At 32.6% G+C, this 27,214-nt stretch overlaps 4 protein-coding genes across 8 annotated transcripts in view; 2 read left to right on the top strand and 2 right to left on the bottom strand.

Moving 5' to 3' along the window:
• Positions 1 to 612: 612 nt before the first annotated feature.
• On the bottom strand, positions 613 to 3,029 carry RpL10Ab (ribosomal protein L10Ab). The gene is made up of 5 exons (XM_011503786.1): positions 2,934 to 3,029; positions 2,275 to 2,430; positions 1,396 to 1,544; positions 947 to 1,119; positions 613 to 848 (listed from the first exon to the last, which is right to left on the bottom strand). The coding sequence occupies exons 1-5, from the start codon at positions 2,936 to 2,938 to the stop codon at positions 678 to 680; spliced, it is 654 nt and encodes a 217-aa protein (XP_011502088.1). The 5' UTR covers positions 2,939 to 3,029; the 3' UTR covers positions 613 to 677.
• A 1,888-nt stretch (positions 3,030 to 4,917) lies between these two features.
• On the top strand, positions 4,918 to 5,788 carry SmD3 (small ribonucleoprotein particle protein SmD3). Its single transcript, XM_011503785.1, has 2 exons — positions 4,918 to 5,432; positions 5,506 to 5,788. The coding sequence occupies exons 1-2, from the start codon at positions 5,117 to 5,119 to the stop codon at positions 5,616 to 5,618; spliced, it is 429 nt and encodes a 142-aa protein (XP_011502087.1). The 5' UTR covers positions 4,918 to 5,116; the 3' UTR covers positions 5,619 to 5,788.
• Positions 5,789 to 9,891: 4,103 nt separating this feature from the next.
• LOC105365578 (transcriptional regulator ATRX homolog) lies at positions 9,892 to 22,168 on the top strand. Its single transcript, XM_011503784.1, has 20 exons — positions 9,892 to 10,314; positions 10,988 to 11,078; positions 11,201 to 11,326; positions 11,404 to 11,472; positions 12,655 to 14,856; positions 15,386 to 15,693; positions 15,988 to 16,252; positions 16,325 to 16,564; positions 16,627 to 16,816; positions 17,118 to 17,533; positions 17,624 to 17,922; positions 18,112 to 18,406; positions 18,803 to 19,101; positions 19,453 to 19,615; positions 19,865 to 20,212; positions 20,311 to 20,608; positions 20,682 to 20,858; positions 20,944 to 21,102; positions 21,219 to 21,533; positions 21,600 to 22,168. The coding sequence occupies exons 4-20, from the start codon at positions 11,456 to 11,458 to the stop codon at positions 21,672 to 21,674; spliced, it is 6,066 nt and encodes a 2,021-aa protein (XP_011502086.1). The 5' UTR covers positions 9,892 to 10,314; positions 10,988 to 11,078; positions 11,201 to 11,326; positions 11,404 to 11,455; the 3' UTR covers positions 21,675 to 22,168.
• A 2,037-nt stretch (positions 22,169 to 24,205) lies between these two features.
• The window catches only part of Ids (iduronate 2-sulfatase), a 13,191-nt gene continuing 10,182 nt past the window's right edge, over positions 24,206 to 27,214 (bottom strand). For all 5 annotated transcript variants that reach the window (XM_011503778.1, XM_011503781.1, XM_011503780.1 and 2 more), the window contains 5 exons: positions 26,671 to 26,836; positions 25,998 to 26,147; positions 25,709 to 25,846; positions 25,117 to 25,481; positions 24,206 to 24,549 (listed from right to left, as the gene is read on the bottom strand). In XM_011503778.1, coding sequence (XP_011502080.1) covers positions 24,226 to 24,549; positions 25,117 to 25,481; positions 25,709 to 25,846; positions 25,998 to 26,147; positions 26,671 to 26,836 — 1,143 coding nt within the window. In that variant the 3' untranslated portion in view covers positions 24,206 to 24,225. The remainder of the gene's footprint in view (positions 24,550 to 25,116; positions 25,482 to 25,708; positions 25,847 to 25,997; positions 26,148 to 26,670; positions 26,837 to 27,214) is intronic.

The raw sequence follows: 27,214 nt of genomic DNA, 5'->3' as shown, positions 1-27,214 counted from the left end.
TTTGTATTAAAAAACAAACAAAATAATTGTGCTAATTGGTACAATTCCAGGTTAATATTTGCTAATGAAAATTTTATTTAAAAATAATAAAAAGTAAATATTGATTTAATTAGAGTTTACATGTAGTCGATTTTCTGTACATTATAGCAAATACATACATTTACGAAAATAATTATAATTATATTCATATTTCAACATTTTTTCATATAATAAAAATTATAAAGCAATTGTTTTTTTTTTTTTTAAATAAAAAAATGGATATTTTATAATTGTCATATCAGAATGCACTGAAGTTTTAATCACGAATTTTTTGGAACTGAAATGGAAATTGAATACGATGCAATTAATGATTTACAAATGAAAAAAAATTTCATTAAATTAATAGGTACAGACGACTAGATATATAATAAATATATATATTTGTGTGGTCACTCATATTTTTTTACAAGTTTACTTAAATCTTAAATTAAATATTACAATCAAATATCTAACATATATATATATATATATATATATATATATATATATATATTCATTAAGTTTTAATAAAAAACAATATGAAAATACATTTTATAAACAAAAAAGGAAGCGCTGATAAGTAAAATGTCAGTCTTTTAAAGCAAACGTCAATGTTTTATTGTGCACAGTACAAAAAAAACATCTGTAGCATATGCTCTTTAGTACAGCCTTTGAGGCAGTCCCATCGACGATTTAATGTGTAACGAACGAACATTTTGCCAATGTTTTTTCAACAAAGATACAAGAAAGTTTATCGACAGATGTACATTCTGAACTAATTCATCTGGAGTCATTTCCACATGACCTACAGCTACAGAAAGACACAAAACCTGTAATAATAAAAAAAAGAAAAAAATGTTAACAGATCTATCTGTCTAATTTTGATAATAATTTAAAATTTTAAACTTTAAAATGCTAAAATATGTACCTTCTTCATTTGGAATTTAATAGTTGCCTTAACTTCGTCAATTTTTCCCACCATGGATTCCTGATGAGAAAGTAGACCAGGAAATTTACCAGCTTTGTTTAAGCCAGGACCCAAGAGTCTAGGGATTTGTTTAATTAAAGACTCGCTAGCCAAAAAAGCATCGTATTTCTTAGCTGTAAAATAAAATATAAATTAGGAAGACAACTCGAAATTAAAAATTGTATCAGATTACTTAATAATGTCACTTATTATTATTATTTTTGTCTCAACACGGATTGAGGTTCAATGTGATTATCGCATTGTCCACACCTAGTGAAGAATTTAATTTCCTTCCATTGACAACCTTCGTAACAATTTAAATATAAAACGCAGGTGCTTTTAGGAAGGATCGATAGTAAATCACAAATTATTAGCAACTAAAAAATATTAAAACAACGTGAAAGACCAACCTAATTTTTTCACTAGTTTTTTGTTCTTGTTCAATTTTTTTAAAGCTTCAGCATCCATGTAGGGAATGTTATTAGCCTTAGCTTCATCACAATGCTGCTGATCACCAAGAACGCAAACTTGCATTTTTGGACGAGGAATATTCTTTAGCCTAAAAAAGTAACACAGCTACATTCAATTCAGATTTAATAAAATGTTTTTTATTACATTAACAAGAGCAGTAATAATCAGTTATAGATTCTTTCAACATTGATAAATCTGTTAATACATGCATTATACACCATCATTAAACCAACTTATGAAGTAATTTGTAATATTTATACTATCTAGTGGTAGTAAATTACTTTAACAATAATATATCCCAATAAAGTCGGTGAAATCTTTCTTATCCATATTACACTTCTCACGGAAGCAAAGTTATATTAAATTAAAAAAAGATTACCATTGAAAGTATCGTCGTTTGTGTCATTATAATTTTAATATTTTATAGTAATAATTAACATGCTTTATACGGTAAGGCACATACAATCGAAAGGAATGCAATTGTAAATTGTAAAATATAAGAATTGAATTATATCTATATGAAATCTCAACAATGTCTTGAAAACTCTTTTCTGACCAATGCTATCAATGTCCGCCTACAACTTACCCGAAGAATCACATTCCGCTGTGACTCTGAAATTTTAAAGTTCGGTAACATTACCTCCCCAATTTATTTAAGACCCTGGGTGCAGGTCCGCTAAGACTAGCTTAGCTCCCTGATATACAGAGTAATCTTTTTTGTTTTTTTCTCTTCAAGTTGGATTTTATAATATAAATTTTATGTGAAAAAAAAAAAAGCAGTTACTAAAAAGAACACTCTGATACAGGTAGGAACATACTTGACGGTGCCCGAAAAACGTTTATCTTTCTGAGGATCATAATTTTTTAAACCAATTTGCAGCTCCACGGTTTCCAAAAATTTCCTCTTCTTTTCTTGTGCACCTGTTATGGCGGCATTGACGCACTCGTATAACGTATCACGCGAAACCTTCGACCTGTAACATGTGCACGTAAAATAATCATTATATAAAAAAAAAAAAAAATCTTAAAAATAACTTCTATCGAATGTAATAATTAAACTACGATATTAAGTTAAAGATGAATGGATAATTTACAAGACCACGCTTAAGCTTCTAATAAGCACATGGCTCATTTGAATTGTGAAACTTTTAAAAGAAATGAAATACAAACAAAAATCATATATATATATATATATATATATATATATATATATAGAGAGAGAGAGAGAGAGATAAGAATTAAATAATTGTAAATTTTACGTAAAGAAGAACTAAATATAAAATACACACAAAACCTAACGCGATGTGCACACTCGTGCAAGACCATTACATATAAAATCTCGCCTCAATCATCCAGATGAAAAATAATGGCATAATTATATGCGTTGAATTGAAAATGACTAAAATTTATTATAACAATAACATTGTGGGTCAAGATTACATAGCAATAAATGGATATAAATTTATTTTTTACTCACGCCATCGCAGCGAACAATCAGCAGCCCCCGAACTCCTAAGCAGGAAAGAAACTCCAAGCAACAGAACCAAAAGTCTCTTACACGCTATGCTATACTCCCCACTCCTCTCTCGCACGACAATCTCTTCAATTCATTCGTAACGCATGCGTATTGGGTATTTAAAGCCGATTGGTCACCCCTGTGTGCACATCTGTTAATGCAAATGTAACGCCAATGTAATGATCGCATGCTCTTGTAACAGTATAATGTGCCTATGACACTTGTCCGTGCTTCTACTACTGTGTCTTCCTACATAAAGGATAATAGCAATATTACAAAATTTATAGTACCGGGTCTCCGGGTGGGTAGCATTGCAAAATTCTGCTGCAAATCACAAACCAATGCAATCACACTCCACCAAACGAATATAGCAACGTAGACGACGTACTACTCACGGCAACCAATTAGCTTGCAAGCTCCGTATAATGTATAAGGTTGCGATTTACTCGCGGCACGATCGAAAATATCGATGATGAAAATAAATTACGGGCAAGGATTAAAGACAAAAAAATACGGGCACTTGTTATGGATTAGCATGTGGGGGCGTCTGACTATGCGCCTGTGTTTGCTAGATATTCGCTGCAATTGATGAAAGAATTTGTAGTTTGGAATACGTTAGGGGTACGTTGCTGCTATCGTAGGGGATGATTGGATTAAGAAACGTTTGTAAAAATTCGTAAGCCAAAAGATGGTAAATGATACATTTACCGATTATATGATTTATTTTAATCGTAGAATGAGGATTGCATCGGCATTGTTAAAGCAAACTCCACGATCTCTTAATCGAGCATTCTAAATATTTCATTTAGGTAAGATAAGTAAATGGTTTATTGTTTAGAATGGAGTATCGAACATTTAACGGAGAAAGAAGCTTTTGCAGCTTCGAATCAATAACTTAATAAGTTAGGCATCGACTGTCGTTCAACAGTTCGATCGATAGTTCTCGTTTATGTCTCTCCCTCCTTCATCCCCCTCATTATGTTGGATTACAAACGAGTATGCGATCTACGAAAATCGAAGGAAAGCACAATTGATACTTGTTCTTTTTTGCTTAATAAAATTTGTAATAGTTTACAATGTGATTGCAAGCTGGTAGTAGGATTGCGACAAAGGTTATTGTACCCTTCTTATCGGTTATGCCGATACAAGAAACGAACATGCTCTCTCGATCGTCCTTTTTTTTAGAAAAAACAAGAAAAAAAAAAACAAAAAAAAAACGACTGACTTACCACGACACACAATCGGATGCCGACTGACTGCACATTCATCTACAAAATGCAATTGCATTTTTTCTTTTTCGGATCTTTTTCGTTTCGGCCACTGTAAGACCATGAATATCCAGCAGTTTGTTGTATGAATATGAAATTGATCGAAACAAAGAGAATGTTACTTTATGCCGTTAATTGAAGCCTAATGATCTTTCCGAAAGGGTCGGATCCGAATCTACCGTTGTTAAAGTGTACGTTCGTCAATGTGTTTCATAGACATTGGCTTTGCTTTGAAAATAAATAAATATAATTTTAACATCCGAGCATGTCGTTTATTCTCGTGCATCTTAATTGCCACAATCGAATAAACGATAAGGGACTTAATGTCCAAGCACTACGTTACGTTCCATCGGCAATATTATCCGGCACATTTTCCTATTGACCATCCGCATCATCTAGCAAACGATAATTCGTAACATAGGCTAAAGCGATAAACTAAGCTACATACGCCCACAAAATAAATGCAGACTTCATAGAAATAAGCTAGCTTAATGTGCGTCACCGGCATCGCATGCCACTACGCAGGTAGCAAGTACAAATGGTGCGGGCAGCTTCTCGGATTATGCGCGTATAGAACTTGATGGGGATTGGTGGCCGTATGGTTGGCCATTTGAAAGTTCTCCATCTCTTCCGAAGAAATTCGAAGAAAGAAGGGACGAAATAATTTCAAGTTGTCACTGCGCAGAATCGAAAAAATCGCACCGCTTGTGCCGAACTGTAAACTAAGCATTGACGAAAGGTGTGAGAATAATATAACAGTCGCGCGCGTCGCTCAAGTCTTAAATAATAATTATTATTTGAAAGCTCAGTTAAGTCGATTGAATTGTGAACGATAGTACGGATTTCGTTTGTTAATTCGGCCTTTGAATAGTCAAGATGTCGATTGGCGTGCCAATAAAGGTGTTGCATGAAGCAGAGGGTCACATCATAACCTGTGAAACAAACACTGGCGAGGTATATCGTGGTAAACTTATCGAGGCGGAAGATAATATGAACTGTCAAATGCAAAATATCACAGTTACGTATAGAGATGGACGTGTAGCACAATTGGAAAATGTCTATATTCGTGGATCGAAAATTGGCTTTCTTATATTGCCAGATATGTTGAAAAATGCTCCAATGTTCAAAAGACCTGGTGGGAAAGGTTCTGGGACAGCGGGCAGAGGAAAATCTGCCATCTTGCGTGCTCAAGGTATTGTGCAAAGCCAATTGATTATTATAGGGAAAGTCGTCAATGTTTTAATTTTAAATTTAACAATTTACAGCGAGAGGTAGAGGTAGAGGACAAAATCAAAGAGGTAGAGGCACGGGTTCCGCTCCTTGGCTCAATCAACAGAATCAGACAAGTGGACCTCAAACTGGTCGTGGAAGAGGCTAATCCTAACGTGAATATTATTTTACCTAATAACAGCCAAACAAGTGAAAGAACTCTAATCATGCGTTAATCATATTTTTCTAATAATAAGAAATAAACCTTATGTGTCGCTTAATGCTTCATTAATTTAGGTAAATAATAATTTGATAAATAAATATTTAAAGCTAAACTAAGATATTTTATCTCATTTTTTCCTTTTTTGAGCAGATACATAGTAGTTAAAGTGATTTATTATTATTTAAAAAATCTTAGTTTAATTAAGGTAGTTCTTATATTCAAAGTGTAAGCAATTTTGTAAAGAACTTTTGAATAAAATGTAATAATTTTGTAATGTATTTTGATGAAAATAGAATTGTGTACGAATTTATAAACAAAGATTTATCTATTTATAAAACAAACATTGTAATTTTATATTTTACATTACTTTTTTTTTTGACTAACTAAATAATTATTTTTATAAATGAAGTATTTAAACTTTTTATAAAAATAATAGTTCCATAGTTTTATAATTTAAGAAGATTTAATTGATTTTTGTTTTTGTTTAATTCTTATTGTCTAAAAGTTTTATTTTAACTTTCGATTATATGATTGTACAAATTGAGTTGTAGAATGGCAACGTTAAAAATATATTAAAACATTAATGGATTCTAATCACCATAAAATCACCAGCAGTACCGTAAAAATTTCAATAAATAATATGAATTATGTATTTGGTTAGTGGTACGTACTTTGATTAACGGTAAGTATTTTCTACATTATTTTTTTGTTTTTTTTTTTCTGACTACAAAGTCTTGTAAACTGTATCATTGAAACATTTACCTTCATATCTAAATTCTAAGAAGAATATTTCACTCGATTAAAATAATATAATCATACTAATTATTGATTATTATATTATATTGAATATTAAAAAATTGTATAAAATTTTCATTTATTTGATTGAGATTATTCACGTAGCTTGTATAAGCGTGCAAAATTGAAAAATAAATGAATTGAAGATTGGTAACAACAAATTGATTTGGCATTAGAATTTAAAGTATATTTATGATCAACAAAAATTATTCGAAAATTTCACATTGTTTCGTTATCGCCATAGTATTTTTAAGATTTTCGATGAAATGCGAGATTTACATGTCGCTAAATGCAAATTTTAATTTATAAAATGACTATTAAATATCGCCAGAATGCCAATAAACGTAAAATTGCCAACGGCATAAAGCACGAGGCTATCCAAAATTGAGACGCACACATTCAAAATGGCAGTCCCGAAACTTTTCAAGACCGATAGTTGGTAATTTATGTGAAAGTACATTTTACCGATGTTTTTGTAAATCATCCGTAAAAGTAACGATTAACAATAATAAATAAAATAATAAAACGTAAAAACTATACGATAATTAGAATTCTATTGATCCTCAATACTCTTTCCATCAAACACTCAAATTTTTAAAATATCATTATTGTTCATTACGAAGCCTTCACTTTATTTTGTTTTTCATCTTTCTTCTCTGATCTTATAAGTTTCATGTAATGTACGAGTCCATTGTATCGGCATATCATATCTTTGTTTTTTTACAGTTTTGCTAAATAATATTTGTATTGAAGAAGTATCGCGCATTTTTTTGTATATTTAAAATTGATGAAAATTGATTATTCAGAAATTTCAATCCATATTGATAATTAATTTTTTTTTAGTTACAAACAAGCAAAGAAGATAATGAAAGGTCTGTAATAGTTATAACGACAATTTAAAAGGAAATGAACTACAGATTTGAAAAAGTTAGATAGTTCATTGCCTAGATTTTAACGAAGGACTGTTGTTATCTGTTATCATTAGTATGTGTAATGTGTACCGTGTGGTCTCGTCGCTCAATAACCTTGCGATATCACGAAAATAATTCAAACAGACAGGGTTCATAGTTGGTACGGAATTTCGCTGTGAATGTGTGTGGCGCGAATAGCAGGGGATAAAGGAAGTACGGAGAGCTTTGCCTCTTGCATTTGAATCTGTGTAAACTCGTCATTTGCACTTTGTAGGGATATGGAGAAGGACTATTCTCCCTCAAAAGAAACTGTTTTTGATAAACACGTTTGCCACATTCGTATGTTCAAGATTCTCAATAATACACAATTACTTCATGAAGCTTATAATTTATGAAAATATCTTCAAAAAAAAAAAATTTAGACAGCACAAGAAAATCTGTTTTATCGATGAAATCAATAAAATGAAGAAAACAACATTGCTGCAAAAAAGAAAAAGCTATATCTTGCTCATCCAATGTACAATTATTAACTGTTATCTATTCTTTAGTGTCGCGTCTCAAATATATAAATATATATGTTTATTTTTAATCTTAAGCTTTAAAAAATATTTCTATTCTGTAATTATAAATTCATGAATGGTAAATTAATAATAGGGCTATAGTTGTACATCTCTTATAAACAATGCGATGTAAAGAATTGAACAAACAAAATGAATAGTCGCATAATAATTTAAAATGTCAAAGCCAATTAATCAAAGGTGCATAGCCTGACTGGCTGGCCATTGTTGTAAAATAATACAAATAAGAGGCAGCGACCATCCAATGCGACAGCTTCCAAGTTCGATGCTCCCATTACTATCACCAGCATCCTTAAAATTTTCACCATTTATTCTCTCAATTCTTTCCCAGCCATCAGCCATGGAAAAAACTTATGTCATCGAGGGACTTTTGTATATTTTTGGTTAAGAAGCAGCAAAACAAACGCACCAAGGCATTATGAATTCCCAATAAAATTCATAACTAAGGAAAACTGCAAATAAGATAAGCGCGTGGCCCGAAAACATGGCCATACGTCTTCTAATTAATTACAATCGAAGCTTGCATTTAATTGATAAAATAATAAAAGCTCGTAATCATGTCATTTCGCTCGGCCATCATCGTATACCCACCTCATACACACACCATTCCTCATCCTCATCGCCCCTATTTATTAAACCTCTACATAAAGTACACATTTCCTTAATCAAACCACTATTTTATCGCTCCAAATCAAATCATTCGACCAACGCTTCTCCGCCATAAAGAACATAGTACATCCTCTTCCAGATGGGTATAGCCCTTTTCCCAAGTGCGACAGCATTCGATCGAAAGATGCTTTATCATCAACGTGCCCCGACCACCGACAACGTCGCCCAGCCAATCTACATCAGCATTACGAATCCATTTGCACATACAATTACAAGCGGATACGATGGGCTTGACTACAGCAGCCAAGGGAGCGTTCGATCCACTACCGCTCGGGACGACCCCTCCGCGCCATCCCCATGTCAAAATGGCCCATGGCCCAATGGCCGATAATCCCAAGGCTCTTTGTTAGCAGTCCGGGCAGGCCAACGACGTAGACCGATCGCACAAGGCTTTCCGCACTCCCTCTCGCTGGGCATTGCAGATCACCGCGCCTCCCCCTTTCGGCTCCTCCCCCCCCCCCCCCCCCCCCATGGCCAACCCATCAATCGGCTCCTAAAACGCCATTGGCCCTAGCCACACAAATGTATTCATTGTAGTCGAGGGCTCGACCTGACCGCCGCGTACTCTCTAAGCTTAGGTACCGGTCGCTGCTTTGCAACCTCGCCACGCGCGGCGCTGTCAATTTGAAAAGAATTAAAAGGTTCGTGGAGGCGGGGGCGTGGGAAGCGTTGCCGCGCCGAAGGAGGTAATTTTTAATTTTGGCCTCTTCGACGGCCCCCCGGACCTCTCATATTATCGTCCGGTCGCTTCACCTTTTCCTCCAGTCGCCGTAGCCGTCGAGCGAAGTTGGCTCTAAGCCGGATAAAGATACCACGCGATTATCGAACCGCCTCATCCTTCCAACACTAATTTTCTCGCTACTAAAGCGCCCCCTACGAATTTTTCACTCCAGGTCGTGAACGATCGCGCGCGCCTAGTGGTTCAATCGAGATTCTGCGCGCAACGGCGCCGCGAGCTATTGGCGACCTGGCGCCCCCGCAAAAGGGCCTCGACTGTACTCGCGGGGCTCTGTGTTGTCGTGCATGCATGGCCGGCGAAGGGGGAGGGGCGGGCGTCGTCGTCATGGTCGATCATGGCCAAGGGGACCGTCGTCACGTGGCTCGTGGGGCGCAACTCCCTCGCCGCGAATTAAAATTCCCGCGGCCAGCCACTTCGTCCTGCGAATCCAAGTTCCTCACCCACGCGCTTTCTCTCACTCACTCACTCACTCTCTCTCTCTCATTCTCTCTTGCTCGCTCGCTTTCTTTAGCAGTCGCCTACTACAGTCTAGGCTGTGTCGGTGGCAACCCCGGCTGCGCGTCGACGACGAGCATGGATGCGTAGGTGTAAGAGGTGTGCTGGCGTTGGTTCGCGAGTAGAGCAAGGGCGCATGCGCCGGGACCGTGAGCGAATCGGCACATTGGCTTGCACCGCGCAGCGATATCCCAATCCCCGTGCGCGGCTCTCTCCGTCTCTGTCGGGCGAACGGTGTCGAGGCCGCTCGCGAGCACGGGCAGAGGACCGATCGTCCGTCTTTATCTAGTTCGCGTTGGCATTTTGGCATTAAGTGATCACCGAGGGTGGATTTCGCGTCGGCGTCGGCTCGTAAGATCGCATCCTCGGGCAGTCTTGAGGACACCGACGGTGGCCTGGGCAAGCGAGGGATTCCGAGCGGACGAGGAGACCGAGGGAGACAGGGAGGCCTGGCCGTAGGTATTAGCGGTGCATTGAGGTATACGCGTAAGCTACTCTTGCCGCCAGAATAAAGAATAAAACGTGCGTGCGCTGTTGGGCAATACGTCCGTCTCTGTTTGGGCAAACGGGGGCCGATTAGAGGCGGGTGAGCGGGTGGAGGGGCGAATAGCTTATACGAGAGGGGCAGGAGGAGCGGTGGGTTTTTGGGCGTGGAGGGGGACGGCGGCGGCGGTGGCTGCGGCGGCGCGCGCGCGCATGCGAGAGAAGGAGCGATAGGTCTCGCGACTTACGGGTTCGCAAAAAAAAAATTCGCATTTTTGGTTATCGTACACTGTGGCCTGAGGCACCGAGGCTTCCCCCGTCTTCCCCAAGTTCAGCTCATGGATAGGCGGTACAGCGAGCTCGGTGAATATCCGGAGCGGAGCCTCGTCCCGAGTACTTGTTTTCTCATTTTTCATCCAATTTCGCACCGTCGATAATCATCGACGCCTTATCTATTATTAATATCCACGAAATTATTTGTTTTGATTTGAAATCTTTTGTTTTTGCATTGTTTACGATTCTCTGATACTTTTGGTTAACGTAATATTGGTGTCCGGTGATTATGACCCTTTGGCACTAAGTTTTAAATCCAGGATTATTTGGAATCAGCAACGTTGAATAATTTATTGAATTTTTATTTTCCAGACTTGCAGTGATCGAGAAGAATACACACTTCAAGCTCGTGCACAATTACCTACGCATAGAATGTCTCTTCCTGGGATAGCTGTAATACAAAGTTTGTATTAGTTTTTTGTCGATACCCATTCGCGCATGCTTACATGAATTTTGTTCAAATTACGCTTCCCTCCCTTCGTTCCATGAATGTCAGAATTTTTGAGAATTTCTTTTTCATTTTAGACATGTTCTTTGTTTTGTAAAAATGCGAATGCAATTTGTCAGCTCCATCATATTATATATGACGAGCTATTGCGTTAGAGATACTATTGTTTTACAAGACATCTCGGACATCTCAGACTGTATAAGGTAAAACTTTCAAATTGACAAAACTTAAAGTTTTTAATAAAATAACTTATGTTTAAATTTAGTTTAATCCATTTCAGTTTGAACTCCGTCAAAGACACACATTAAAGTTGATAGTTCAATCCGATCATTATGGCTGCGAAACAAGGGTAAAACATATTTTATTTTACATTGAACGTGCATATGCATATGTGCGTGCGTGTGGTTGCGCGTGTGTATATATAGTCACACTAATACACATACGCACATGCATATGTTTGAATGCATGTACTTATGCATACTCCATACCTATATATATATATATATATATATATATGCACGGATGCGGCCATGCATACATGCGCGGTATATATATATGCATATGTGCATGCACGCGTGTGCGTAAGAAAATGTATATATACCTATTCAAACGTACTCGCATTGCGACGTATATGCGCACATTCATGCGTGGATGGATCGGCATTGCGTGCGCGCGTGCGAATAAGGGCGCGCGTACATGAGCATGCATTTAAGAAGAAATATATGCTCAAACCCATGAAGTCATGAGCGTGTATGCGTCGAAAACATATATATTTTTTCTTTTCAAACCTTTTCTTACGTACATAGTTTATTACTCACATTTTGATATATATATATATATATATATATATATATATATATATATATATATATATATATATATATATATTATCAGAAAGAGATAAATAAAAAAACTTGCTTCGTCAAATTTTATAAAATTCTTTGCATAAATGTAAAAAAATAATCATTAACTATTATTAAAATATTTACCATATTATTTTATAATATTTTTATTACATGCTTCTCTGTATTTTATTATAAGTTTTCCATATAGCATTTAGTATTTGGCAAATATTTTTTTTTTTTATTCTTTTTCTTATCCCTAGTGCATTTTCATGCATATTATCTTCCGCTTTTTGAATATTTGTGTAGCTTATAAACAATCTTTGTTTTCTAATTCTTTTTTTAAATACTTAACTTATAAAATTAGTCGTCAGATTAAATGAAACCCAGCTACTATTAATTTTCTTTAATTCATCAAGAGATAAATGAATTGGATCGAGTTTTTTTGTGATTTTGTAAATACTTTATCAAGATAAAATTTAGAAAAATCATTTGAACTTGAACTTTCTTCTTCATCAAGAGCGGTGGGTTTATAAGACACATGTGAAGGTGTGAAAAGTTATTGAAACAAGAAAGTGTTGTGCTTTTGAAGAGCGAGTAGAAAATATGCATGATTGCAATAAAGACATTACTACAGAGTGCTACTTTTTAACGAGTAAAGTATCTTGGACATTGATACTTTGTTTCAGAAGGACTAAAGGAAAAAACTGGGATGAATGTAATCCTGACGATACTAGTGATGATAGCGATAATTTAATCTCGAGACTTAAAAAATTATCGCACTTGAGACGTAAAAAGAAAAAAAAAGATTTAAAATCAAAAATATTGTCAAATAAGTCTGACACCGAAGACAGTAGTAGTGATATGGATCGGAAAACAGTTAAAAGGAGAAGATTAGTATCGTCTCTGCCCCATTCCATAAGCAAATCTTCGAGAAAATGCGTTTTAGATTCTGATGATTCAATATCAGATTCACATAATGTCAATAGAAAGAAAGCCCGAATGTCAAAAGCTAAAGTTGATCACAAAACTGTAATTACAAATTTAAATGATAATGATTCGAAACAACCCGCTCCTAACGAAAAGAGCATAGTTATGGAAAAAGAAACGACAAATGCCAATCCTAGTACAGATAGCAAAAATTTAGACAGCAAAGCGAAAAGTAATCAACACCATTCTGATGCTAATTCCAGCATCGAACGCAAAAAATGTAAATTAAAAACAATAATGAAATCGAAATTACAATTTAACGAACATTTTATGGATGATTATTCCATCGTAGCTACTCCCACTCGTTCCGACGACGAAAGCGTATTGGTCGAAAAGAAACAAGAGATATTATTGAAGCATGACATAATCGAAGAATTGGAAAAAATAAAAAAAATGACAGAAGAATTGAAGAACGATTTAGAATATCACAGTAATTATCTTATCAATAAAAAAATTAATGTTGCTAGGGACTCGAAATTTATCGCGCATAAAATATTAAGAATTTATGATTTAACGTACGAGAAGCTTAAAAAAAATAGAAACAATTTTGTCGACATTTATAAGTCGTGGCTCGATAATTGCAGTGATAACACATCGAGTGAAAAGGATAAGGTAGTAAAGGGATGTAGGGCTAAGTCTAGTAGTGAGAGCGACAGGGATAGGAGTGTGCAACGGCAAAATTCCGACGATTCGAAAAGCGAAAATGGGTCTGCAAGATCTTGTAAAGAAAAAAATAAATTAAGTGAATCCGAGGAGACCGATGGGAATAAGAATGTGCATGAAAAAAATTACAATATCAACGAGAGTAATAATTCTTCGCCATCGGATTTTAGATTAAGCAATCAGTCAAATTGTCAGAACAACAATGAGGCGACGAATGTAAAAGATATTAATAAGTCAAATACATTAAGCAATGATTCGTCAAATTCATTAAGCAATGATTCGTCAAATTCATTAAATTCAAGCCCGCAACATAAAAAACAAATTAGTAAAAAGATAGATTTGCCTCAGCAGTTGAGCGAAAATGATCTCGTAGATCATTTATCAGACCATGTTGATGAAAAAATTGATGAATCGGCGATGGATGGAGGTAAGGATAAAGGTGTAAAAGACAGAGGGAGAAATTGCGATGCTGGTAAGTATAAAGGCTCAACGAAAGATTTGTCAGAGTCAACGAAACCATGTAGTGTTCTCTCCTCTTCCTTTTCCGATAACCAAGACTTATTCGATAGCAGTATCTCGGAGGTAGCCGATACCCCAGTTAAATCTAAACTTTTGTCCTCGAAATTATCGCTCAAGAAGATATTAACTTGTAGTCAAGATAAAGCTTCATGCGTTGATAATCCGATAGAGACTAGTAACTCCGAACACGAAGAGAATCCGTCATTATCTGAACAAGTTTATATCGACGATCTAGAATGTAGAGCATTAAAAAGTTTGCTTCAAGATAAAGATTCCGATGGGACGGATAGCGAAGAAAATGGACATGACGTGTCTTCGCATAATACCCCGTTCAATATTCGCAGTGCCACGATTAAAAAGCTTAGCGAAGATGATGAAGAATTGTCACTACCAAAAACAAATAATAACTTGCGAACAAAAAAAAAGCTACTAATGCAAACTAAAAAACAAAATTCAATTTCTTCCGATAGCTCATCGGACTCCGCGGGGGCATGCATCCGAAAGAAGAATTCGCGTCAGGAAAACGATGACGACTTGCCGCCGAGATATCGCCGACGGCAAGCCTTCAACGTGCAGAAAAACCGACACTACAAAGCCGACAAGAAACTCAAAATGGAATGTCGAGTTACGCTGGAACGATTGTCGCAAAATGTCCTTGATAATTACTCAAGCGCCTTGGAAAAATCCAAGAATTATGTTGCGAACAAAAAGTTTCACAGGTATCCAGACTAACTACGACATTAAATAAAAAAAAAAAAAATAATAAAAAAAATAATAATAAAAAATTCAAAAAAAAAACTGGTTTTTTTATATACAGATATATATATATATATATATATATATATGAATATTTTTTTTTTTTTTATATTAAACGCTTGGTGATGTTATATGTAAATTTAATTGTTAAAATTGTTAGTCAATCTGTTGATTTCCCTCACTAATTTGTTTGACGATTTTGTACTTTACTTTTCATAATTTTTCAACTAATACACAAAGTTAAATCGAATTTTTATTTACTGTGATACACATTATAGATTCACTACATAATACACATTATAAGTACGATGTATCTAGATAATATATTATTGTTAAACGATTCAATTGATTATAATCTTAAGATAAAAATATTAAAAAAGTAACTGCATAATTGTAAAACTAATTTATTATTCAATAACGTTAATAAATTAATTATATAAAAACCAGTAAATTAATTATTTTATTTTAAAGACATTTGAAAACCCTTTTCAGTATAACCAATTTAGATGGCCTTGAATCGAAGAAGAAATCTAAAAGAACTTCTACCTCCAACAATTCATTATTATCGGATGACAGCGTAATTAATGCTAAGGCAAAGCAGAAATATAATAGCGAGAAGAATCCAGTTGTGGATTTCATGGATGAAGACAATGAAACTGATTTTAATGTTGAAAATTCGGATAAATCAAATGACAACGACAAAATCATAGACGACGAGAACATCGAAGAAGAAATATGTAAGGATGTTGAAAATAAAGCAAGAGAGGCTCTACTTCAGAGTCATTCCGAATCGAGTAACGGTAAGGGTTTTATAATAAAGTTCATGTTTTTCGAAGAAATAGTAATAATAAAGCAAACAGAATTAGCGGTATCTATAGTTGTACCAAATACGTAATTCAATTAATATTAATTGCCAATTTAATTGAAAATTATATACGGTATTTTACATTGATCGTGCAATATTTATATCAAATTTTTCATAAACATTAGTTCTATAATAGGAATTTGACGAAATTAATTTTTGCCCGTGTATTTGAAATTTATAATCAATTATAAACATTATAATTTATTTTATGCTAAAAATATTTTCCCAGAGGATAGTATGATGGAGGCTACGGACATAGAACAAGAAAATAAAAATAATACAAAAGCTAATTCAAAAGCAAAATGTATAAGCAATGACGATTCTACAATTGAAGAATCGGATGAACATAAAGATAAGGATGAAACAAAAGCTGCGTGGAAAAATGATGAGTTATTATACTTTCAGTTAACGGATAGTGAATCAGGGGACGAGCAACGCGTTGAAACTGAAGTAAATAATAAGATAAAAAATATTAATAAAGAAAATGATAGAAGGTAAGTTTGGCTTACGAAATGTCTATCATGCTAATTAAAAGTGTTTGATAATCAATGCAAGTAATGTTACAGTAACGAAGAAGAAACTAAAAATAAAAAGGACGCTACCATAACCCCCGTTAAAAAAAAGAAGTCACGAAAATTAAGAGTTTTCGATTCTGATTCAGATACAAAAAATTATTCAAGCGATGTGGAATCAAATGATTCGGAAATTGAATGTGATGAAGAAAAAAACGAGGAGGACACAAAGAAAAAAAAAGATCGTAAACGTGAAAAATCATCGGAGTCAGATACATCATCTAGTGAAAAAAAGTGAGTTTTAAAGGATTTTAATTATTAATTATTTACTTAAAATTGTTTGTATATTTAATCAGACAAAAGTCAAAGAGAAAACGAATAAAGAAAGTGGCAACCGACAGCGAAAGTGATGACCAGGACTCACCTGGGAAAGGTAGAAAAAATATTCGTAAAGTTTTAAAAGATAAGCACGTTGCAGACGATACAAAAAAGGCTGCACAGGATGAAGAAGAACGCTTAAAACGTATTGCTGAACGACAAAGACTGGTAAGTAAAATAAATATAAAAGAGAGTTTATTTGAGCAAATATTTCGCACATTTATTTCATCATCTTAAAAGCTATTTCCCCAATTAAAAACAATTGATTTCATTATTAAACACCTATACATTTGAAATCGAGATATAAAGTAAACTATTAACTAGTCAACAATTATGCATTATAGATTTCTTTTCTATTTTTTTTCTTTTTTTTCTTTTTTTCTTCTTTTAGTAAAGATAAATTAAATATTAGTTAGTTCACTTTTTAGTAAATTTTATTTCCTTAATGTGTAATAAATAACTGTTTCAGTTTAATGAGATGTACGATGCAAGACTGGCGGGTGAAGCTAAAGTTGACAAGTTGGTATTAGATTTTGACGAAGAGACGAAGAAAGAACTCGTCATTGTAGACAAAGAACTCGTGAAGCGTTTGAAACCCCATCAAGCTAAAGGTATTAAATTCATGTGGGATGCTTGCTTTGAATCCTTAAAGCAAATAGAAAAATCAGATGGATCCGGATGCATTATAGCTCATTGTATGGGACTGGGTAAAACTTTTCAAGTTGTCACGTTGTCCCACACTTTGTTGAGCCACACAGAAACAAAAGTTAGAACTGTAATGGTTGTTTGTCCTTTAAGTACAGTATTAAATTGGGTTAATGAATTTAAAATATGGCTGAAGCATGTAAAAAATGGCGATGAAATAGAAATTTATGAATTGACTAAGTAAGCTTAATAATAATAATAATAATAATAATATCAAATTCAGACACTATCGGCATATGTTTTAATGTTAAATGTTTATATTAATTTTAGGATGAAGAAGAACATTGAAAGAAAGTATCAATTACAAAGTTGGCAAAAGACGGGGGGCGTTTTAATTATTGGCTACGAAATGTTTCGTAATTTAACTAGTACTGGAAAGAAAATGAGAAAGGCTATGCAAGAGTCTATTATGAAATCACTGGTCGATCCTGGAGCCGATCTTGTAGTTTGTGACGAGGGTCACTTGCTAAAAAATGAAGACTCGGCTCTTAGTAAGGCAATGAAACTCGTAAAAACATTGCGAAGAATTGTTTTGACGGGAACACCTCTTCAAAATAATCTGAAAGAATGTAAGATGATCGATTGCGTATTAAGATAATTTAATAGAAATGACAATACCTGGTGGTGGCCGTTTTTAAAATTTTAAAATAATGTTCTCACGAAATAAAGAAGTCACGCCTACCATTCATTCACTTTTACATTATTTTTTCCATAGCTCGTTAAGGAAAACGTTTGTAATATTTTTATAAATTTTACAGATCATTGCATGGTCCAATTCGTCAAGCCTAATTTACTTGGTTCGAAAAAGGAGTTTTTGAACAGATTTGTCAATCCTATTACAAATGGTCAGTTTGATGATTCGACGCCCTATGATGTTAAATTAATGAAGAAAAGAGCACATGTATTGCATAAAATGCTGGAGGGAAGTGTTCAGCGATTTGATTATTCTGTTCTTACACCGTTTTTGCCGCCGAAACAAGAATACGTCATTTTTGTACGTTTAACCGGAGTGCAAATCAAGATGTATCAACATTATTTAGATAATTTTGCAAGGTATATAATACATGTTTTATTTTTTATTATCTGATATTTTTAGTGCCTCGGATTTCATTAGAATTATATTAAAATTAGCACATTTCAACATGTTTTCACATGTTTTCAATAAATATTCGATAAATATTCAATAAATATTCAATAAAATTAACGAGGGTTCGATTTCGATTTTGTATTATTAATGAATGTGACATTGAATATTATTAAAACGTCTTAAGTGGTATTTTTATGAATCTACGAGTCCTTAACGATATTGACAAAACCTAAACGACCTGAAGAAGAATGCGATATGTTTTCTAAAATTATGTTAATTAAAAAAATTTACTATAAATTAATGAATACTAAATTTTCTGTTTTAGTAAATTAAAACTAAATTGTGTTTTCGTTTTCATACAGACGTTATGGCCAACGTAATGGATCGTTATTTGCCGATTTTCAAGAGCTACAGCGCATTTGGACTCATCCTTACGTATTGCGTTTGAATGCTGAAAAGGTTGAGAGAGCTAATGAAAAGAAGCGTTTCGAAGCCAGTGATTCCGAAGGTTCCTTAAAAGATTTTATAGACGATGAAAGTGAGTCGGATAGTAGTCCCAGTCTCAGTTCTGGTAGTGGAAGTAACAGTGATATTCAAAGTATCCATTCTGACACCGAAAAGCCTATTAAACTAACTCGCAGTGCCAGAATGAATATAAAAGGTTAGCACATATTTTCTTCATATACTATGTACTCCAAATTGATGAGAAAAGTGATTGAAAAATAGATCATCGATTGAAATTATTAGTATTATTAGTAAATAAAAAAACATATGCACTGTATTTAGAAAATTTTGCATAAAATATTAACTTTTACACTGTATAATAAAAAAAAAAAAAATTTTTTTTATATCATTGTTTGCATAACTGATTGTAATAATGCTTTATAAGATATATGTCTGATTTATTAATTATCATTTAGTTTCAAAATATACATGCGTTTATGTGTACACATTACAATTGCAATTAACAACTTTGTTTAATTAATAAAATTAATTTATGTTAACTAATTAGCGGAAGAATTAGACGAAGTAGTTCCTATTCAAGAAACTGCTGAAGAATCAGCATGGTGGTCGAAATTCGTTGAAAAAGAGCATTTTGAAGATTTGCGCATTTCTACTAAACTTGTTCTTCTATTTGGTATTTTGAAGGAAAGTGAACAGATCGGTGATAAAGTGTACGTTGATACAGCCCTTATCTTTATTAGATTTATTTAAGTCTTTCGATAATTATTTTTAATTGAATTTTGCCTATAAATTAATTTACTTTAACATCAATGCCATATTTAAAAAGATTACGACTGTTAATTAAATTAAAGCCATTAATCGCTTTACAATGTATAATTTAATTTTAATTGATATAAATAGTAGGGATAAATTTTCTTTATAATATTAATCACCTAAGATGTATATATCTTCTTTCGTAGGCTTGTATTCTCTCAATCGCTGTATTCCTTGACGCTCATAGAACAATTTTTAAACTTAATTGATCAAGAAACTCAAAATGGCGTCCAAGCCGAATATTTAGATAAGCATTCGGGTAATTGGGCTCTGGGCTTAGATTACTTTAGATTAGATGGTTCAACATCTGCTGAAAATCGTAGTGCTTGGTGTAAGATTTTCAACAATCCTAGTAACACACGAGCCAGACTTTTTTTAATATCTACCAGAGCTGGTGGATTAGGTATAAATTTAACTGCTGCCAACAGAGTCATAATTTTCGATGCGAGTTGGAACCCATCACACGATGTACAAAGTATATTTAGAATATACAGGTAAAAGCGACAAAACCCTCCTTCTCTTTTCTCGTAAAATTCAAAAATTACTTCCCATCCTTTACAATTGTCCCTGACGTATGACTTGTCTGTGACAGATTTGGCCAGAAGAAACCATGCTACGTTTATCGTTTTCTGGCTGCTGGAACGATGGAGGAAAAAATTTATAATCGTCAAGTAACGAAATTGTCGCTGGCCTGTCGGGTTGTTGATGAACAACAGATCGAACGCCATTATAGTAATAATGATTTGGCAGAACTTTATCAATTTGAATCCTATGAAGGCAAATCTGCAACATTGAGCTTGCCGAAAGATCGATTATTGGCCGAGATATTCTTAAACTACAAAGAGGCCGTCTACAATTATCACGAGCATGACTCTTTACTCGAGAATAAGGTAACGCATCGATCTCCATACTAATGCTTCATGATACATATTACCGTTTTTCACGAATGGTTTTAAATCGTAGCAAGAAGAAGAGTTGGACGAAGAGGAACGGAAGCAGGCTTGGCTCGAATACGAAGAAGAGAAACAAGGAAAGCGTCAAATGATCAATATGGGTAATAATCTTGGATTCAATCAAATGATGATGAATATGAATTCATTCCCCGAATTAGAGAACATTAAGCTGTTGATTCAAAAAGATGTATGTTTCATACAAATTACATATTCTTATAAATTTCATATCATTTTGTAATCACGAGTGATTTATATATTATTTATGCATCTAGTATCCGAATTTACCACCTGAGCATCTTGAGACTGTGGCACGACAAGCTGTGTATGACATGTATCGTTACGTCGATCAACAAGCCGTTAATCAAACTTTAAATCCTTATGGAGCTATGCAAGGAATGCCAGCCTCAAATTTATTCGGTGCTTCTACAATGGTACTGCTTTAATAAAACAAATTCAACGTCTATAATTTATTATTATTATTATTATTATTATTATTATTATTATTATTATTATTATTATTATTATGGTATTGTGATTGTTTCATTAGCCTCAAGTGAACCAACAGCAACAGTACAATCCGCAAAGTCAATTAATGAATATGCTGAACCAGCCACAAATGAATTATCCGGGTGTTAACCATATGCCAGTTTATTCTGGTAGAGGAAGACCGCCCAAACATATGACAATGAATAACCCAATGCCAAATATGAGATCGATGCAACCGCCAATGCAATCACCGATGCAAGCACCGATGCAAGCACCGATGCAATCACAGATGCAACCACCCATGCAACCACCGATGCACTTACAACAATCTCAGCAGCCTCAGAGGCAAACAGCGACTAATAACGATGAAGTAGAGGTACTTAATTTAACTTTATGAATTTCCGTTTTATCAAATTTTTATTGAATTTTCATATTATTGCAGATACTTACTAATCAGCAAGTAACACCACCTAATATCGAATCTGTTTCTAATGCTAAGAATATACAAAAAGAATGAATGTAAAGGGAAAATATTAGCATTAATTTTTTTATTCCTATTAAAATAAATAATTTCATTATTGTAAATAGTAATTAAATTATGTAAGTAGAGGTAGAATAAATTGTGTTTTGCTAAATTTATAAATTGTCGAGTTAGTAATAAACAGGATGTAAATTAGATGTAGATGGTTTCCAATCGAAAGATGTCTTGTACTGACTATGTTCTAAAAGAATTAAAAGAAAGGAAAAAATTGGATTTTCAGAAAATTTGAAATATTATTTAATATTAAAGGGAAAGTTTTTAAGAAATTTTATTGCAGTCAGTATTACATTTGATGTATATAGACAGTGATATTTCGAACTCATAATAGTAATTGTTTTTAAATCTTTATTTTAATGTAATAAGATTGGATTCTGGTCGTAACATCTATATAATGAAGGAACATCCTGGTTAATCATAAAATTATATGTATTTTTAGCTTGAATAATTAGATGTTTTTCATTTTTTAAACAATTGCATACGTACGTCTAATCATGTATATATGCATATGTTTATACATACATGCATGCACACACAATATATATATATATATATATATATATATATATATATATATATATATATATATATATATACATATATATACACATATATATATATATGTTGTATGTATGTACGTATGTGTGTATGTGCGCGCGTGTGCATATAAATACATGGCCCTCCTACTTTTAAATTGTACTATGTATAATTCAAATATAAATTATCAGTTAAAGGTTAAACTTCAAAAAAAAACCTTATATTTAAAAGTCTGTAAAAGGAATGAAGCAACAATTTAATAAACATCATTTCTTTACTCCTATGTTTTTTTTTTTAAGAATATCTTTAATTTATTACTCTGCCTTTCTGTTGGAATACTCACTCAACTTCTATATCCATTAGAATGTTGACACGAATGATTTTTACTGAATTTATTTATAAATTTACATAACCAAAACAATATTAGAGTAAAAAATTAATCTAAACAGATTTTGCGCATATTTAAGAAATAGTAAAAATCTGAAAATAGCAGCATATTTATGAAATAAACCTAATAGAAACAACGTACACATAAATGGGACGAAACTATACATTGAAAAATTAGAGTATATTTTTTTTAAATCAAAATAACACGATAATATATTATTATAAGTTATTCTTGGAAGAAAATGAAAACTGTTCAACAATTTTTTTATTACATGTATTGTAAACATTATGAGTTTAAAAGAAATTTTATAATAAAATAATTCATAATTATAAAATTAAAAAACAGAAGTCGACAGACACAATGATAAAGAATTTTTTTTTTTAAATTTCATTTAAATATATTTTTCTGTTCAATGTCAATAAACTTTATTATTATTTTTTTTACAATATGCAATTACTAGTCATGTGCAAATATAAAATATTAATATGTATACTTTGTACGAATCATAAATGGTAAGAATTATGTGTATTATGAATGATAATTTATATAAAATAAATTTTGTGTATCCTTACGTAAATTGTTATTATTGAGAAAATATAAATTTTGTATTCAATTGTAGTAAACGAAAGCCATTAAAACAATTGTCTGCAGTATATTCGGAATGTATCGATTGAGCCAAATTGCTTGATATCCTAAATGAACACTACGTAAAATAAGAATTATTAACAGTATTGATTAAATTGTTATTAAATTTTACGATAAACAACATTAACATAGATTTATGTTTTAAATTAAATAAAATAAATGATGGTTTATGGTTAGTAAGTTGTTTCGATATAAATATAGATTCATGAAGTTGAAAAATTTATCCTAAAAATGAAACAGATGAAAGGAAAATTTAATTTTGAAAACATATCTTATACATATGTAATACCGTACGTACAACTTCAAAATATTAACTTGCAAAGTGTAGAAATAGATAATATGTAATTCAATTGATTTTATGGACAAAATCAATTCTTAAATTATATCATTAATAGACATTGTAAAAGAGATGAAAAATAATTATACATACAATATACTGATAAATTTTAATAAATCGTGAAATATGTTTGAAAATAATATGCCGCTTAAATTCATCAATCATCTACCTAATTTTATAGTAATTAATGAACGTTTTATTTGAAAATATATAATTCTATGTTCTTTTTTTCATTACTTTTTTCCAAGCCAAAGAGGAATTTTAAATAACAATTTTCTATTTTATTTCTTAAGAATGGAAGAAATGGAAGAAATAAGTCTGATTCAACGATTCAATACTAAATACTAAACTTTGTCAATTAATTTATTGTTATTGACGTATAAACAGTCTTTCATAATGGGATACAAAAATCATACTACATTTCCATACGATAAGAAAATATCAATGAAAACATAACAAAAGAGCAGTCCAAATTATTATAATCGAATGTCTAATCATAATACAATCGAACAATTATAGTTAACAATATTTAATATATTTAAAAATTAGCTCGTAGCTTACAATTATAATCTACAATTAATAAATAACATACTATTACAAATATCGATGGTGCGTAACTTAAATCACTCATTGTTCAATTGAAAAATCAACAAGTTTTTTAAATCACTTTTAACTCGATGAGAAGCATCCAAATTAGCAATATTGAAATTCTCATCGGCATCAACGGAATGATCGTACAGTTCTTCCGCCAGTATTTCTTGCCAGTCAGGTCGTTTGGATATCGCTGAAAAACCTACCCACGCAGTGTATCTATACCGAATAGTACGCAAAGTATAACCCATTATGGTAATGTCTCGAAGACGAGGCTCGTCATCACTCGCCGTGCACGTCGGATGTGTCGTCGACCTTGGATATTGGCTAAGGGCCGCGTTTTTCCACGATGAGGACTGTAAGAGTGACTACACTATGATAAAAGCAGCGGTATACATGCATGAGTATGTATAGATTTGTATTTGTCGAGTCATAGAGCGAAAGGGCTCACGTAGGGAAATAAATTGTCCTCGTGTTTGTAATGCCTAATTGGAAAAGAACGGGAAAATATGTTTGAAATGTTGACGGCACACGAAATACAGTAAGTAGACACTTGGCTCCTACTATCAGAAATTCTGCTTTGCTTATTAAAAGCGTTGACTCGAGCAGTAATTTAATTACATAATTGAACGAACAGTCCGACGAAACGTTAAAAAAAAAAAAAGTACTTTATACGTTTATATGGAATTAAATGAACTTGTTAGGAATTTTGACAATCCATCTTCTAACTCGATTATAAATTAAATGCAAAATAACTTCATTAGTCAGGTTCAATTTACATTAAAAAAAAAAAAAAAAAAAAAAAAAAAAATATCTGCAAATTTTTAATAATAATGATTAATTATTCGTTAAAAAGAATTTCGTGGAAAATAAACGGAAAAGCAATGAATATAATGGACCTGCTTTGATAAAAGTGTATGTACCTGGCACCGCAACAATCCTTCGATCAAAGGGATTAAAGATGAGCCTTCGGTACAAAGATTCGGTATAGAATCGGATTTCTTTCGAGGACAGCTACGTACTGGGAAACCCGCAAGCTCGGCTATGGTTGGGAAAACATCCAGAAGCTCAACCGGATTAGCAATCATTTTACAATCATCGCAGCACTCGTCGACCGATGCTTTTGTCCGGCAATTCTGACTACGAATGGCTTTGCTCACCAAACATAAGTTCCGGGTGTCGTATGATTTGAATGTCAGATTTGGAATGGAAATTATTAACGGAACCCGCAACGCTACTTCAAAGTTGCTGTACTTGGCCCATTCGGCATGCTCACCGAGGGACCATCCTAAGCAAATATAAACAATAATTACCATTCGTACAATCGATCTTTAAGGTAAATCTTACGAAGGAATATTCCCATTTGAAGGGGGACGAAAAAAAAAGAAAAAGAAAAAAAGAAATGAAAATTAATTTGCCTTTAATTAAGGAATTCACTGAACTAAACGCGAACTTAATTTATTCTTATAAGGAATTTGAATGCATCGTTACTTCCTTAGATTAATTAACATTTACCATGATCGGATGTCAAAATTATCACTGTATTTTTGCGAATTTTCAACATTTCCAATTCGTTCATCAGTTGTCCGATCAGATCGTCGATGTACGTCACCGCCGAATAATACGCTCGGATTATCTTTCTCGCATACTTCTCTGAAAATATAATTAAATACATCATTATCATAAGGATTGCCTTATAATAATTAAAGTTTAATTCGCTAATACGAGTATACATATTCGAATTACATACTAGAATATAAATAAAGTATTATTTATATTATATATTTATAAAATGGATAAATACTTGGTATCTTTTGCCAAGGGCATCGCAATTTTAACTTTTTTACATCGTTTCGCCGACGAAGATCCATCCAAGAATTATACGCCACATGACTTACATTGATAGGCCATTCATACTTATCTGGTAAAACAAATTTTCTTAACGAATGGAATCCTGTAAAAATACAATAATAACATAAATTAGGTACCATACTTGAAATTATGTACATTACAAAATTATTTAATTCGTAAAAATTTATCAACATTCATTATTAAATTTTCACTTTTAAAACGACTTCATCGATATTTTTGTCAATTTATTTTCATTGTTAAATTACTATAGGTAAAACATTTTTTAATAAAAAAGGTAATTGTAATTTATATTTACTTGCTGACAAAATTAAAAACACAATTAATCAATAAAGCTTTAAAATATTTTTATTTAAATTCTCTCCACTTATCGTGAATTTCAATGGAAAAAACTCATTTCAACTTATCATCTTAAAATTTCCATTAATAAATATATCTTTTATCTTTTAATAAATTGATAGATATGTCATTGTTTCATCCATGACAATCTTTTTTTTTTCATTCTTTTTTTTTTAAATCAGATTAGCTTTTGCTTTTGAACTTGATTTACATGATTTTTTATTAATAAAAAATGTATCTTTATCGAAGTGAGAAAAATGTGTAATTACGCATATATCGTTTTGGGTATTTCAAAGGAATGTGAGGCTTTTGAAAACCAACAGCTAAGAAAAACGGTTCCTCTCTGTTACTATTCAAGAATTGTTTGGCTGCATTTAATATTTCGATGTCTGGAAGTGTCCGAGTAGGCATCGATGATACACGAACTGGACATATCTGTATATTAAATGTTATAATTATCATTTTTTACACTTTATAAAAATTTAATTGCTTCTATAAAGGAAACATTGATAGTTAGTTTGCTCCTTTATAAATATTATATATACCATATTGTTACAAAATTGAAAGCAATGCAATCTACTTTACGTAAGAGTAATTAGAGTTGCAAATTAATATAAATGTATTTGAAATAATTAAACATACATATTAGTTTTTATCTATCGGAGAAAATGAAATGAATAATTGAGAAATTTGTTAATTTACTATATGCTACATTATCAAATCTACTAGAATATAACTATAATAAATAGATAATATGGAATATTATTTATATTAATATTAACATTTTACACTTACTATGAATTGTTTTATAAT

Source organism: Ceratosolen solmsi, unplaced genomic scaffold, assembly GCF_000503995.2.
Source record: "Ceratosolen solmsi marchali unplaced genomic scaffold, CerSol_1.0 scaffold48, whole genome shotgun sequence".
In the NCBI taxonomy this organism is placed as follows: domain Eukaryota; kingdom Metazoa; phylum Arthropoda; class Insecta; order Hymenoptera; family Agaonidae; genus Ceratosolen; species Ceratosolen solmsi.
The sequence above is the reverse complement of the archived record's forward strand: the minus strand, read 5'-3'. Positions and strand labels throughout refer to the sequence as shown.